The sequence below is a fragment of the Neoarius graeffei genome, chromosome 24 (assembly GCF_027579695.1).
Source record: "Neoarius graeffei isolate fNeoGra1 chromosome 24, fNeoGra1.pri, whole genome shotgun sequence".
NCBI lineage: Eukaryota > Metazoa > Chordata > Actinopteri > Siluriformes > Ariidae > Neoarius > Neoarius graeffei.
The window spans coordinates 54377821-54394855 of NC_083592.1; the positions used below are offsets into that span (position 1 = coordinate 54377821).

Below are 17035 nucleotides of genomic sequence, written 5' to 3' on the forward strand. Positions count from 1 at the left end.
ACATCAAACACTAGCATTCACCATCAAACTCCAGCATTCAACATCAAACACTAGCATTCAACATCAAACACTAGCATTCACCATCAAACTCCAGCATTCAACATCAAACACTAGCATTCACCATCAAACTCCAGCATTCAACATCAAACACTAGCATTCACCATCAAACACCAGCATTCAACATCAAGTACCAGCATTCACCATCAAACACTAACATTCAACATCAAACATCAGCATTCACCATCAAACACTAACATTCATAGCATTCACTATCAGACACGAGGATTCAACATCAAACACTAACATTCACTATCAAACACCAGCATTCAACATCAAATACCAGCATTCACCATCAAACACTAACATTCACCGTCAAACACCAGCAATCAACATCAAATGCCATCATTCACCATCAAACACTAACACTCACCATCAAATACCAGCATTCACCATCAAACACTAACACTCACCATCAAATACCAGCATTCACCATCAAACACTAACATTCAACATCAAATGACACCATTCACCATCAAACACTAACATTCAGCATCAAATGACACCATTCACCAAGTGCCATCATTCACCGTCAAACACCAGCATTCAACATCAAACACTAACATTCACCATCAAATGCCAGCATTCACCATTAAACACTAACATTCATCACGGGAAACCTGTGTCCACCAGGTGTGTATTTTGTGCCCACTATCTTTTTCAGAGCACTTCCAGAGCGATCCTTTGAAGCGCTTTTTGTTGCTAGAATAGGAAAAAAAAACATCTAGCACTTTCACATTCCTTTATTGTGAAAGTCAAGTCTGTTTACTTTAGAAAGTTGCACTAAAAACAATGGAAAGCATCCCGTCCCGGCACTGGCAGCAGCTCGCTACGTGGGATTTGATACACTGTATATTCAAAAAGAAGAGTCTTGGTACATGAGATTTTAGACCAGGTTTTAAAATATTATCAGTCCTGCCCATTTTTTATTTTGATTGGTCGGTGAGAGCTTGGTGACATTGACTAGCTTAGCTTGGTGGTGTTCCAAGAGTTGAACTAACTATGTTGAGTGGTGTCTACGCTGATCTTCAAAGGGTTTATACAGAGAATAGACGCTGCTGGTTCAAAAAACAGATCTGGTTCATAAGCTGGCACAGGAAAGTCTTCAGGAGAGAAGAGTGTGTGGTTTATTTTAGTAACAGGCCAAGCTGCATTCTTTCTTTTTCCTTAATTGAAGCGCGAACAGTAACTCAGGCTGCACCACACCACCCTGTCGTTGATTATTTTCTGATAATAACATTACACTGAGTGATTTATTGTGGTTTGGTGGTTCTTTTAAATGTGAAGGAAACTTGATTAGAATATTGATTTAAAGTTGACTTGTTTTAAAGAGAGTCACTTAGACCACTTTCGAAACAAACTGCTTGCTGTTGCTTTCAGCCAATCAGAATCCATTCTGGATTCATGTTCCTACAGAATAATGGTGTTTTGTTTCATATCACTGTCTGATAACTGAAAGAATAAAAACACATCTTGGTAAAGCACGCAGACTTTATTTTAGGAAGTCTCTCCCCGATGTGTAGCTGAGCAACACAAAGCCATTATTATATTTCTCGCTCAAAGTGTGATGTCATCGTCCCCGTGTTTTCCCCAGCTTGCTGGAATGGAGGCAGGCTACGCCTGTTTCTGCGGCAACGAGCTTGACTACCATCTCCATGGCGACGCTCCCAGTTTGGAGTGTAGTCACGGGTGCTTCGGGGATCAGCACCAGCCGTGCGGAGGAGACGGACACGTCATCGTCTTCGACAGTGAGTTGAATCAGTCTGGGTTAACGGACTGGCCTGGATCAAAATAACACAGCTGTGTATTCAGAGTTTTGCCTTTTTCCTGAAAAATCACTAAAAGCATCTGGACTTCGTAGATAATAAACGACATCGGAAGAGTAAAATAGGATAAAACATTCCAAAAGTCCAAAATAATTGAAAATACTCTTTTTAAAAATATAATAATAAATGGAGCAGTTCTTCAGTTTAAATCTGACCTTTTAGGAGATCTCATCTCATTATCTGTAGCCGCTTTATCCTGTTCTACAGGGTCGCAGGCGAGCTGGAGCCTATCCCAGCTGACTACGGGCGAAAGGCGGGGTACACCCTGGACAAGTCGCCAGGTCATCACAGGGCTGACACATAGACACAGACAACCATTCACACTCACATTCACACCTACGCTCAATTTAGAGTCACCAGTTAACGTAACCTGCATGTCTTTGGACTGTGGGGGAAACCAGAGCACCCGGAGGAAACCCACGCGGACACGGGGAGAACATGCAAACTCCGCACAGAAAGGCCCTCGCCGGCCACGGGGCTCGAACCCGGACCTTCTTGCTGTGAGGTGACAGCGCTAACCACTACACCACCGCGCCACCCCATTTAGGAGATCTTATTTTTAAAAAAAAGTTAATGCTTCTTAAAGATGTTTTCTTTTTCCCCAAATTGGTTACATCTTTTTATGTAGAAAGTTTAGAGACGTACTGTGTCTGTCACCGTCAGCCATGTTGGATTGAGAGGAGCAAAACCTGATGGAGTAATAATCTTCAGGATAATGGTGTTTATTCTCTCCACATTCACTGGATATGAGCAATCGCGTGCTCTGATTGGCTACTCTACTACTAGGATATCAGCTCATATACTGTGAGGAGAGAAAAACAAAATGGCCGAGCATGTTGCTGAACCAACCGAGGACGAAATAAAAACTCCACTCGAAAACAAAACCTCAAAAAAAAAAAATGCAACAAAATATGGAATAAAATTATATGATGGTAAGAACGTATCTTTTTTTCTTTTTCAAGATTTATTATTATTATTATTATTGCATTTTTCACAAATTGCTCCTGTCATTTCGCTAGTTTGTTTACATTCTAAGCGGAAATTATTTTGTCGGACGTTTCGTATAAAGTTTTTATTTATCGAATTTGCAAAAAATAAAAATGCACTGTTTCTCAAAATCCCGTGAATGTGGATAGAATAAAACAGTTATCCCACTCAATCTCGTTGTACATCGCTTAAAGACAACTCGGTGCTACGCGCCTTGTCGGCTATCAGCTCATGTACGACTCGATTTCGTGGAATAACCGTTAAATATCACATTGGAGTGGTTTGGAGGTGATTTACATCTTATAAATCTATACACCGATCAGCCATAATATTAAAGCCAGAAGGGTGTCAGCGTTAACTTTTTCAGCAGTTTGTGCTACAGGAGCTCTTCTGTGGGTGGGATTGGACCATATGGGCTAGCCTTCATGCTCCATGCGAATCAATGAGCCTTCTCTACCAATGACCCTGTCGCCGGTTCACCGGTAGTCCTTTGGATCCTTGGCCCACTTTTGTTCGGTACTAACCACTGCATATCGGGAACACCCCACAAGATGTGCCATTTTGGAGACGCTCAGACCCAGTCATCTCGCCATCACGATTTGGCCCTTGTCAAAATCGCTCAGATCCTTACACTTGCCCATTTTGCCTGCTTCCAACATGTCAACTTCAAGAACTGACTGTTCACTTTCTTGCTGCCTGATATATCCCGCCCCTTGATTAGGAGGTGCCATTGTAATGAGATAATCAATGTTATTCACGTCACCTGTCAGTGGTGTTAATGTTATGGCTGATCAGTGTATATTTCACTATATATTAAATAAAGGTTTCTTCATTCATTCATTTTTCTTCATTTCCTTTAATGTACAGCCTACGAATGTGAACACCAGATATGAAAGGGATCAGGAAATTAAAGGCTGTAAGGTCTTTTGCCTAAGAACTGAGAACGACAAACGATACAGGAAGCTGCTGGTTAAATGTAACGAGCTGATTTGCATATTCGCATCTCAGTATTCGGATTTCAATCTGGTTAACCGGAGAGTACCAGATTTGACTACGAGTGTGGATCAAATCTAAACAGTTTCCAGTGTAGATACAAGACACACGAAATAATGAGCTTTTGCTGTAGGTGAAATGACTTTATTTTTAAGTAAATGCAAAAATATATCCACACTCTAGGGCAGTTAAAATGTGCCAGTGAGTAAAAAAGAGTTACAGATCATTCGAAATTAGATTTTTGGAAATGTGAGTTTACATTATGGAAAATCTGTGATATGGGAATAAAGCTAATATCTTAGCTAATTACATGCTCCATTCAAATTAGCTAGCGAAAGTCATCACGAGGGAAAAGCTACTGTTGTGTCATTAAAGACGGTGTAAAACCCAAGGGGAACATTAGACAATGCTATTATTATGTTATTAGACAAAAAATATCTAATATTGAAGTTTCCCAGCGTTATTCTAAAAAAATCCACATTTTTAAACCTTATAGTTGGCATGGCATGAAAATGGACCATGACTGTGTGTCTTTGTGTCTTTAGCCAAAGTAGGAGCATGCGGTGGAAACTACACAACTGAATCAGCCATAATCTACTCACCGGACTTTCCAGATAAATACAGCCCCGGCCGTGTCTGCTACTGGACCATCCAGGTAAAAAAAATACGTTTAATTTTTCAAGAATATTCTTTTAAAGTATATATTTTTTTCAAATTGCTGTTCTCTCCATTCTCTCCAGGTTCTGGGTGCATCAGTCATCCTCTTTAACTTCACTTTCTTCAACATCATGGACCAGGCAGATATGGTCGAGCTGCTGGACGGTTACACCAATCAGGTGGTGGCGAGGTTCGATGGGCGAAACCCACCGCGGGAAATTGTTAACATCAGCGCCGACTTTGTTATCCTGTATTTCTACTCTGACAGGACGAACGAGGCCCAAGGGTTCTCCATGATCTATCAAGGTACAGATCACAATATTATGATGAAAGGTTTTATTCCATCTCTCTTTGTCATATGGGTGGAAATTTTCACACCCACAGTGTAACATTTTTGAATTATAATGAATTATAATTAATTCTCCATTGTTTTTCGGAGAAAACATTACAATGGTGTTTAAAATAAATATGAAAGAACATGGATGAGTGGATGGATGGATGGATGGATGGATGGATGGATGGATGGATGGATGAGTGGATTTATGGATGGATGGATGGGTGAATAGATGGATGGATGGATTGATGGGTTGGCCAGGCAGTAGATACATAAATGGAGGTTTGGGTTGATGTATGGATATAAATTTGATCAGCCTATGGCTGCAAATCTGCTAATTTTATGATGGGTGAATGGATGGATGGATTATTTCTGGATGAGTGGATGTCTGGATGGATGGATGGATGGATGGATGAGTGAATGGATGGGTGAATGTCTGGGTGGATGTCTGGATGGATGGATGGATGGATGGATGAGTGGATGTCTGGGTGAATGGATGGATGTCTGGGTGGATTGATGGATGGACATATGGATAGATTGATGGGTTGACCAGGCAATAGATACATAAATGGAGGTTTGGGTTGATGTATGGATATAAATTCGATCAGCCTATGGCTGCAAATCTGCTAATTTTATGATGGATGGATGGATGGATGGATGGATGGATAAGAAGATAGATGGCATGGCATGATAGATGGATGGAATGATGGATAGATAGAGGAATGGAAATGTGGATGGATGGCAATAAGGGTTTTATGAATATAAATTACATTGTTTATTGCCTGCAAATTTGGAAAATTTTTGATGGATGGAAGGATGGATGGACATACAGTGGTGCAGAATCAGGTACTGGTATTAATTAAATGGTCTTGCGGCTGCTGATTTGATTTTACAATGCCTGGATGGATGGATGGATGGATGGATGGATGGATGGATGGATGGATGGATGGAAGATGAATGGGTGGGTTAATAAATGAAGGGATGTGTTGATGGTTGAATCGATGGATGGGTTTATCAGAGTAGGGATTGCAATACCTCATGTTCTGAACACATGAAAAAAATATCATTCTCTGTGGTTCAGTGTATGGATGGATTAAACATGAAGGATGGATGGATGGATGGATGGATGGATGGATGGATGGATGGATGGATGGATTCATGCAGGGGTAGATGGAATTAGGTGTTGTTTTATGGACAAACTTTATGTTTGCCCTTCAGAATGAAACTGTGGACATGATTTATCACAACAGGGATTATAATACTTTGTTGTTTTGTAGCTCCAGCTCATGGATGGATGGATGGATGGATGGATGGATGGATGGATGGATGGATGGATGGACAGACAGATGTCTATGTGATTGGACAGATAAATGAATGGAGGGAGAGGCTGATAGTGAGTGTATGATGCTCTGTGAGGAGCTGTATTTGCATGAGTTGGTGTAATTTGGTGTTTTCTGCCTCCATTCCACATTTACATAAAACAAACAGCTGCTGATGCTTCACACCAGGAATTTACCTCTGCATGGACAGATGGAGAGAGAGAGAGAGAGAGAGAGAGAGAGAGAGAGAGAGAGAACAAAATACCCAGTCAGTGCACATGAGCTTGCAGTGAAAGTGTTCATCAGTTTCTTAGATGGAAAAAACACATCCTGAGAGAACTGGAGCAAACATAATAGGACAAAAACTTCCTCCACCAGCTAGAGTTTTTTGTTTTGTTTTGTTTTGAACCTGGAGTCGTGGGTGTTAAATATTTTAATGGCACCTTGGGCCATTTCAGGAACTCCCTCCATCTCAGATATTGGACGAGTTGCAGTTTATCAATAATTAATCTGGCTTTGTTGAGGTTTATCAGGTTTCTGCATCTGGACCACAACAGCCTTAATAACGGGGTCGTTCTCAATATTGCTGGAACAACCGTGCCATGATTGCATTTTCGATTTTGAATAACGAGTTTGAAAAGTTTGTTTTGAGTTCAGAACAATCAAAATATATAAAAAAAAAACAAATGTTACCTGAGACATAATGACCCTCAAAGTGTCCCAATGTCAGAAAATTAACACACAATGAGACAAATCCAGGATTTATACATCAATGTATAAGTGTCACATATTTGTTGCATGTATGACAAAATTTGCTCTCACTCTCTTAACTAACCACAGATTAAAGTACTGGCACCCTCTGCTTTTTTCGGCTTGGTCACTTCCTTTATAGCAGGCTGGCAAACTCACTAATTCTCGCAATGTGAAGAAAAAAATTGTTATTTAAATAATATTGACTGGCTTTTTTTCATGGAATATCAGATATATTCCATTCAGCTAGTATGATATTGAACAAGTCGAAGATGAGTAGCAGGATGGAATATATCTGATAGACCACGAAAAAAAGCCAGCCAATATTATCCATCCATCCATCCATCCATCCATCCATTATCTGTAGCTGCTTATCCTGTTCTACAGGGTCGCGGGCAAGCTGGAGCCTATCCCAGCTGACTACGGGCGAAAGGCGGGGTACACCCTGGACAAGTCGCCAGGTCATCACAGGGCTGACACATAGACACAGACAACCATTCACACTCACATTCACACCTACGCTCAATTTAGAGTCACCAGTTAACCTAACCTGCATGTCTTTGGACTGTGGAGGAAACCGGAGCACCCGGAGGAAACCCACGCAGACACGGGGAGAACATGCAAACTCCACACAGAAAGGCCCTCGCCGGCTGCTGGGCTCGAACCCAGAACCTTCTTGCTGTGAGGCAACAGTGCTAATCGCTACACCACCGTGCTGCCCGCCAATATTATTATTATTATTATTATTATACATACAAACTCTCTTCATATCAGCATTCTCGAAGGCCAACACTAGTTTACCCACGACTCTGTGCTGTTAGCGTGCAGTCCAGTTACCTTCCAGCCGGTGTAGCAGTAACATTAGTGAAGGCTGACACTAGCTTACCCGTGACTCGGTGCTGTTAGTACGGCAGTTAGTACGGCAGAAGGCACCACCTTCTAGCTGGTGTAGTGTTAGCACAGGCCAATGCTAGCGCAGTCAAGCTGAATATTATTATTATTATTATTATTATTATTATTATTTTCCCTGTGTAATTTACTTAGTTACTTTTAAAATCAACATCGACAACTACACACAACGGAGCGATCTGGCAGGCAAAATTCTCTCAAAATCTTCCGCTTTTAACGAAGCAAACCTCACAGCCGTGTTTGTTTCCAAATTGTTTCAGTCACTCGCTAGTGCGGAAGTTTTACATCTCTGACATGTCTCTTTTCCAGTTTTTTGATGTCCATTGGTATGTTTTTCTCTTGTAAATATGCATGAAGAATATATAATGAAGTTTTGGTGGCCTTTTGGGTGTTCAGCACGTCTTCAGTTTCAGTTTTCAGTTTATTTATTTAGTGCTTAAACCTAGCACTGAATTAACCCCGTCTTCTGTCTCTACCGGCCGACAAAGAAATGATTGTGTGCATGTGCAGCAGAAAAGTTTTATCATTGGATCTTCACATGAGCTCCAATGTGTGATGTCGTGTTGTCTTGACAATGTGCAATATTATAACAATATTGCACGCTCATTCTCCACTGGGGAGAGCGGTGTAATACATGGAGGATAAGCGATATGATAACAATATTGCATGCCATCAATAAACCCACTAGAAGGAAATAGAACACATGTTTTTATTCTATGGAAAAACAATTTTTTTTATAACAGTTTGGAATTTTTGCATTTGGACAATTTTATCAACTTTAACAATTTAATATAACTTCTGTTAGATTTTAGTTGGTAAAATTTTATTTTTTGTGCCATTTTAGCACTTGTTGATAAAAAAAAATGGTCTTTCTGGACAAACTGCAACTAAATCAAGGCACTATAGAGATTATAACGCATATCTGATTTTCTAGTATTCTTAATGAAGCTGTATTAATGAAAGAATTGACTACAAGTATTTTGAATTTTGAAAAGTATTGTATATTTAATGAAATAAAATAGCCGCAGTTAGTACTTTGATAAAAGTAACCACATTTCTGAATTGTCCACTGATTCCTTTGAAATCTGTTGTGTATTCAGACTCACTTTCTCCAGTGCACTCGGTGTTTATTAGTGTTGGTGATGTGAAAAAGGAAGCCAGGACGTTGTGCCTCTGCTGGACGAGCCAAACCCAACAGCCGTCGTGCAGTATTTCTGTTTTCTTATGATTTATTTGCCAGGCTGACGGAGGGGAAGTAAAGAAAGAAGGGACCGTGAAATAGCGGGAAATGTTTAGCCCGAATGAAAAGGTCAGAGAAATAAATTGGTTGCTCGCCGAGTTCACAAACCCACAGTGCTTTTTCACTTCGCCTCGGGCAGCGCTCTGTTTAAATACCGCATATCATCGAGTGTGTATTCAAATACCGTGCGCGCGCGTGTGTGTGTGTGTGTGTGTGTGTCAGCCTGGAAGGATGGAGTGGATCTGAAATAATAACAATAATAATAATAATAATAATATCACGGCAAGAAGAGCAGATGTGATACTGGTAGATAAAGAAAGAAAGCACTGCCTCTTGATTGACATTGCAATCCCAGGAGATGACGGGGTTACAGAGAACGAGAAGGAAGATAAATACCAGCCTTTGAAATTTGAAATAAAGTGGATTTGGGAAATGAATGAAGTGGAGGTTATTCCAGTTGTTGTTGGAGCCCTTGGTGTGGTTACAAAAAAGATCCAAAATTGGATCTCAGAGATCGGTGTTGAAATTTGAACCGAGTTGCTGCAAAAGACTGCACTCTTGGGAACAGCCAGAGTTTTGAGAAGAGTGCTACAAGTGTGTTAAGGAGTGTGAACTGCAGGACCCTTGGTTATTTGTTATGACCCGCTCCTGTATGTTAATTCTGATGACAAAAGATCAGTCTGAGGTTGAAGAAATAATAATAATAATGAGAAGCAGATGATGACGAAGATAAAGGAGAAGAAGAAGAAGAAAAGGATGATGATGAGAAGATGGAGTAGGAGGAAAAAGAAGAAGATGGAGAAGAAAAGGATGAGGAGGAGGAGGAAGAAGAAGAAGACAGAGAAGAAAAGGATGAGGAGGAAGAGGAAGAAAAAGATTATGATGATAAAGTAGAAGAAGAAAAAGAAGGTGAGGAGGAGTAGGAGGAGGAAGAAGATGAAGAAGAAAAGGATGAGGAGGAGGAAGAAAAAGAAGATGCTGATGAAGATGATGCTGATAAAGTAGAATAAGAAAAAGATGAGTAGCAGGAGGAGGAAGAAGAGAAGATGAAGAAAAGGATGATGATGATGAGGAGGAGGAAGACGGAAAAGATTATGATGGTGATGAGGAGGAGGAAGAAAAAGATGATGATAAAGTAGAAGAAGAAAAAGAAGGTGAGGAGGAGTAGGAGGAGGAAGAAGATGAAGAAGAAAAGGATGAGGAGGAGGAAGAAAAAGAAGATGCTGATGAAGATGATGATGATAAAGTAGAATAAGAAAAAGATGATTAGCAGGAGGAGGAAGAAGAGAAGATGAAGAAAAGGATGATGATGAGGAGGAGGAGGAAGACGGAAAAGATTATGATGGTGATGAGGAGGAGGAAGAAAAAGATGATGATGATAAAGGAGAAGAAGAAAAAGAAGATGAGGAAGAAAAAGATGATGATGATGATGAGGAGGAGGAGGAGGAGGAGGAAGAAGAAGAAGAAAAAGATGATGATAAGGAGGAGGAAGAAGAAGAAGAAAAAGATGAGGAGGAGGAAGAAAAAGAAGCTGCTGATGATGAAGGAGAGGAATAAGATGATGATGAGGATGAAGGACAAAAAGATTAAGAAAAAGATGATGATGATGATGATGATGATTAAGATAGAGAACATGAAGAAGAAAAAAGACGATGGGGAGGAGGATGAAGAAAAAGATGATAAAGAAAAAGAAGCTGATGATGATGATTATTCTGCAGTTGGTTCCAGTTCTTGCTGGAAAAGAACCAAACAGGGACATGTGGGCGGAGCTAGAAACAATGCAGAGAGCTGTTCAAGTGTGTGTGTGTGTGTGTGTATATATATATATATATATATATATCAGGGATTAAAGTATTGGCACCCTTCTTCAATTCCGTGTAGGTTGTTATCTGACCACACTTTAACATTTACACACAGAAATGGAGTGGCTTGTGCTTTTGCTGTATTCTTAAACCTCTTAAAGTATTAAAGATAATGGCATAAATGTATTGGCACCCTCAGGGTCATTTGGGTTACTATCTGGCATTAGGGCACACCAACAAACTCACTGCCCCATGCCATGCACTTTCAAACCTGAAATAAACCATGTGCTTTTTTCTTTTGTTCTTTATCAGTTTTTGTGATAAATAAATTAATTCATGAATTTTAAAGAATATTTTATACATCAGTTTGTCCCATAATGAGAATTAGTTTTTGTGTTTAAGTTTGAAGACTGAAGAATTGGATAAACAGTGAAATAAACGAATAATTGTCATTGAAGAGCTTGATGTGCGTGTAAATGTCGTTAACGCGATCCTCTTCGTTCCAGCTTCCAGAGGACCAGGCAGCAGATCTCCTGAAGATAACGTTATCAGTGACGATAACGATGGCAAAGAGGCCACCAGTACAATCGATCCACGTTCTGGCAGCATGACCGAGAGATCAAACACCAGCAAGAAAGGCAGTCCGTCTCAGATCCTCTATCTGATCACGTCCAGTCCCAAGTCGGAAAACGTAATGCCAGGTCAGTGGCTCGGCCGGGGCCGGACCGCTGCGCACAGCACCAGTATGTACACCTTTATTCTCTGTCAGCGTTTCACAGTCACCTGTCGTTTTCATAGCGGTGTCACGTGTCAGTAATGTCACATTGGCACAAATAGATTAACCTTTTTCACAATTAGAAGTGAAACATGCTGTTTAAAGTTAAATTACTGAAGTTTTATTGCATTTTTTGGATTATTATGGTATTAAAATTCCATGTGTTTTACATTAGGTTGTCAGTTTATTAGTAACAGTACAGCTAATAAACTCAACACACTATATATAAATAAATATACACACATTTTTATTATTTCTATTCATTTCAGTCAAATAAATTAAACATACACACGTTTCCCTTCCATCCGCTGTCGGTGGAGTGATCAGACTGCGTTAGTGTCACGCTGAGTGTTTGTTATTATAATAAACGGCAGTGACGCAGGAAGAAGCGCGTGCTGTAATAACTGTGTTGTGTTTACAGTGTGGACCATCTACGCGCTGGCTGCCTTGCTAACGCTAACTGTGATAGCCATGGTGGCTAAGCTTTACATTACAGTAAAGTAAGTATTCTACACTGAACACTGTGGGGTTTTTTGTGTTGTAACACGTTTGGACTGTAAAATTTAAATTACAGCGAACTGAGATGTTCAGCCTTTAGCTCTGATCCTGATACGGCTGAGTGACGTACGGAGTGTGTGTGAGGAGAGAGAGAGAGAGAGAGAGAGAGAGTGTTTACACACATTTATTGTTAACACTTAATGACTCATTCCTTATTTTGCTTTTCTTTCTTTCATCTATCTATCTATCTATCTATCTATCTATCTATCTATCTATCTATCTATCTGTCTGTCTGTCTGTCTGTCTGTCTGTCTGTCTCGGCAATTACTCACATCAATTTCCCATCTTTCTTTCTTTCTTTCTTGTGTCTATCTATCTACTCATGCAAAACTCCCATCTTCATGTTCTTTATTTATTTATTTATTTATTTATTGTGTCTCACTCTATCTAACTGTCTGTCTGTCTGTCTGTCTGTCTGTCTGTCTCTTGCAAATTGCTCACATCAATTTCCCATCTTTCTTTCTTTCTTTCTACTCATGCAAAATTCCCATCTTTATTTTCTATCTATCTATCTATCTATCTATCTATCTATCTATCTATCTATCTATCTATCTATCTATCTATCTATCTGTCTGTCTGTCTGTCTGTCTGTCTGTCTGTCTGTCTCTTGCAAATTGCTCACATCAATTTCCCATCTTTCTTTCTTTCTTTCTTTCTTTCTTTCTTTCTTTCTTTCTTTCTTTCTTTCTTTCTTTCTTTCTTCTCATGCAAAATTCCCATCTTTATTATCTATCTATCTATCTATCTATCTATCTATCTATCTATCTATCTGTCTGTCTGTCTGTCTGTCTGTCTGTCTGTCTGTCTGTCTCTTGCAAATTGGTCACATCAATTTCCCATCTTTCTTTCTTTCTTTCTTTCTTTCTTTCTTTCTTTCTTTCTTTCTTTCTTCTCATGCAAAATTCCCATCTTTATTTTCTATCTATCTATCTATCTATCTATCTATCTATCTATCTGTCTGTCTGTCTGTCTGTCTGTCTGTCTGTCTGTCTGTCTCTTGCAAATTGCTCACATCAATTTCCCATCTTTCTTTCTTTCTTTCTTTCTTTCTTTCTTTCTTTCTTTCTTTCTTCTCATGCAAAATTCCCATCTTTATTATCTATCTATCTATCTATCTATCTATCTATCTATCTATCTATCTATCTATCTATCTATCTATCTATCTATCTGTCTGTCTGTCTGTCTGTCTGTCTGTCTGTCTGTCTCTTGCAAATTGGTCACATCAATTTCCCATCTTTCTTTCTTTCTTTCTTTCTTTCTTTCTTTCTTTCTTTCTTTCTTTCTTCTCATGCAAAATTCCCATCTTTATTATCTATCTATCTATCTATCTATCTATCTATCTATCTATCTATCTATCTGTCTGTCTGTCTGTCTGTCTGTCTGTCTGTCTGTCTGTCTGTCTCGGCAATTACTCACATCAATTTCCCATCTTCATGTTATTTATTTATTTATTTATTTATTGTGTCTCACTCTATCTAACTGTCTGTCTGTCTGCCTGTCTCTTGTGAATTACTCACATCAATTTCCCATCTTTCTTTCTTTCTTTCTTTCTTTCTTTCTTTCTTTCTTTCTTTCTTTCTTTCTCTCAGATCTCCCACCATTCCCTCAGTGAGCGGTTCAGACTCATGCTCTCAGAGCACCACCTCAGAGCCGTGGATTATCTTCTACAGACCCTCCACCATCTCGCTCTTTAAAAAGAAGCTCAAAAACCATCACGGTGACCTCAGCCCTCTGGTGGGCAACTAACCACACACACATACTTACACACACACACACACACACACACACACACACACACACACACACACACACACACATATGCACAGTCACACAAACTCTACTGGACAGCAGGTAGCAAATACAGTGGAGCACCTGATGAGGAACTGGAAATCAACTGACAGCCAATCAGATGGTGCCATGTTAGGGGGCGTGGCTTCGACAGGACCATGACAAAGCCTCAGTCACATGCCAGTAGAACCTGAGCAGTTCTGGGAAAAGACTATTTCTTCCAGCAGGTTTTCAGCTGTGCAGATTCTGGCAGTTTCTGAGAGACGGAGTTCAGATAAGAATCCGTTGTCGGAGAATAAAGACAGAACGTACTGTAACGTGGAACGGCTCACGTCACTGTCTGAACACCAATGCAGACAATCAGCCTTTTCTACTACACCAAAACCCGATTCTGTTTCAGTCCATTTTCACCTCGCGCTTTATGTGGGTCACCTCCGGTTTGGAACAGGATTACGGTTTTCCAACGGAGGACGAACAGGATCATGATCCAGCAAATAATACAGCAACAAACAAAAGAATGTGTGTGTGTGTGTGTGTGTGTGTGTGTGTGTGTGTGTGTGTGTGTGTGTGTCCACGCGCGTATGTGTGTGTAAATCTGCCATCGCTACGGCTCGGGCCGTACTCCAAACAAACTGGCATTCCACGTTCCTTCTGGACCTCTGTAAACAGTTTTTCAGTATTTTTTTTTTTCATTTGTTGTGGGTTTTTCATCTTTGTGTTTTGTTTTGTTTTGCTTTGTGTGTCTGGTGTCTGTAAGTGCCTTAAGGGTTGGAAAACTGTTTGTGTGTACAATTTTTTCCCCCTTTACTTCCCACAGAGCTGTCTTTAAAGGCACAGAGATGAAAGATACACAAGTTTCCCATTACCACGAATGCAGTCGATCAGCCAAGGCATGTTTTGTTTTTTGTTTTTTTTAATGAAGTTTTCTTCTTTAGTTTTTGCACTGGAGCTACAAGGCTAATGCTAGTTCAGCATCAGACTTGTTTATGTGGTTTTTGACAATTTATGACAAACAGCCATCTATAAAAGAAAAAAAATGACGTTTCAGAGCTGAAAACAGTCAACAGAAGTTGGCATTACTCAGTGTGAAACTCAAGAACTCATGGATATTTGGTTAGCGGTTGATGCTAAGTGACATTACACAGTCATGTTTAGACTTTTCCGAGTAATTTATCAATACTTCTGAGGTAAATGTTGTCATTCCCAACATTGTTGTCAGATTTTCACTGCCATTACCTGTCTAAAAGATTATAAATGGCTGTATGCTACATGATTAGCCTCAGTCACTAGCTAGCTTCTAAGATTGGTGCGCATATTTCCAAAAGTGTTCCCACAACTTGAAAACAAAACAGTGTGTGTGTGTGTGTAAAAACTGATTTCAATAACGTACAAATGATATCACTTAGCCAAAGATTAGCTTGCACAATGCTAAACTGGTAGTTTTTACAAAAAGCTAAAATGTTGTGACAGCTCTGAGTTCTGACACATCATACTGAACTTCAGAACCCATCAATGTTTAACTAGCGGTTGATGCAAAGTAAAATTACACTGCAATTTTAGTTTTTAGTTGTATGTCGTCTTTTCTTAATAATTTAGCAACATATCTGAGGTAAAAGGTGATATTTAATGAGGAAAAATGAGACATTTGGGTCTTTTTCACTGTCCTTACACCTTTAAAATGACTTATTGGCTTATAAGCTAGCTAGATAAACAACTAGCGTGAGTCACTAGCTAGCGTCTATGTTTAGCGCGCATGTTTCCCAGTTGCCTAGCAACAGTGTCCCAAAAAAAAAAAAAAACAGTGAATATAGGTATCATATACTTGTCTTCCTATGACCTTTCTGATGGCTCTAAGTTCGCAAGTTGTGACACAATGTTTACAGTTCTCAGTGTGGAACATCAGAATTTGTGGTTAATGCTAATTAGTGTAATTTTAGCAATATTGAGTCTTTTCTTGCTAATTTACCAAAACATCTGAGGTAAATCTTGATATTCCAGACATTTTTGACTCATTTCCAGAAAAGACTACTTTATATTTAATATATAAAGCTATATTCTATATGTTAGCGACAGTATAGAAATGATTAGCCTGTCATTAACTAGCTTCGTTGTTGTAGCCTTGTAGCTCCAGTGCAAAACTGAAGCACTTAAACCAGTGAACACGTCTTGGTTAATCGACTACGTTCGAGATAAACAGGGATATTGTATTGTACAAGTTTCATTTTTGCCCAAATGTTTTCAGCTTTGTCACTTCACTGAGTCACCACTAAGAGCTTGCGTGTGGGAGCGATGAAAAGCGGCACATTCTTCCAAAACAATTCTCCCTTTCTCCTCCTCCTCGTCTTCCGCGGGCTGTCCGACGTTACAGAGCTTACCACATTCTTCAGCTTTATTAGAATCAGTGCTGTTGTTGTTCTTGTGTTAACTACAGTGCTGCCACCCGGAGTGTCGGGGTCACGACACAATATTCTGTCTAGTCCTGTTAAATATTCCAAATATGAGCAACAGGGTGAAAGAACAACAGCAAAACAGTCATATAATCCCAAACCACATACTACTGTACTACGTAATGTCACAAGATGCGGTTTTCGCCATTGTGAGTTGAACATACTGACATTTTATATGCAGTGATGTTGTGCTGAATGCTATTTCAATTATTTATTTTCCTGTAAAGCGGATCGTTAAATCCAACATGATGACAAGACGGTAATATTGATAACATGAATTCTGTTTAGCAATTATTGAAGTGAATATCGGTGAATAATAAGCGAGACAAAGTCGAGGTTATTAATCACCGATATTCACTGAGCCTGAGGCGGATAACTGTTTTAGTGTAAATACACAGGTGATTATTTAAAAAATGAAAAGAATAATTTATTTCAAACTTCAAACGCAGCATGCACATGTAATAAAGGCGAGCACAGATTTGTGTCACTTATCTACGCCGAGTCACATAAAATACTTTGTTTTGAAATCGATAAAATAAATCACAACTCCACCTTCCTTTTGAATAGTTTCAGACCAAACTTCGTAGCATCTT

The 17035-nt window shown here is 39.5% G+C and overlaps 1 protein-coding gene across 2 annotated transcripts in view; it reads left to right on the forward strand.

The window, feature by feature from the left end:
• The window catches only part of kremen1 (kringle containing transmembrane protein 1), a 143671-nt gene extending 129649 nt beyond the window's left edge, over positions 1 to 14022 (forward strand). The window contains exons 5-10 of one of the 2 annotated variants that reach the window (XM_060907472.1): positions 1652 to 1805; positions 4409 to 4518; positions 4604 to 4826; positions 11381 to 11617; positions 12071 to 12149; positions 13797 to 14022. In XM_060907472.1, the coding sequence (XP_060763455.1) occupies positions 1652 to 1805; positions 4409 to 4518; positions 4604 to 4826; positions 11381 to 11617; positions 12071 to 12149; positions 13797 to 13953 (960 nt within the window). In that variant the 3' untranslated portion in view covers positions 13954 to 14022. The remainder of the gene's footprint in view (positions 1 to 1651; positions 1806 to 4408; positions 4519 to 4603; positions 4827 to 11380; positions 11618 to 12070; positions 12150 to 13796) is intronic. The other variant, XM_060907474.1, reaches the window with a different exon arrangement.
• Positions 14023 to 17035: the final 3013 nt, after the last annotated feature.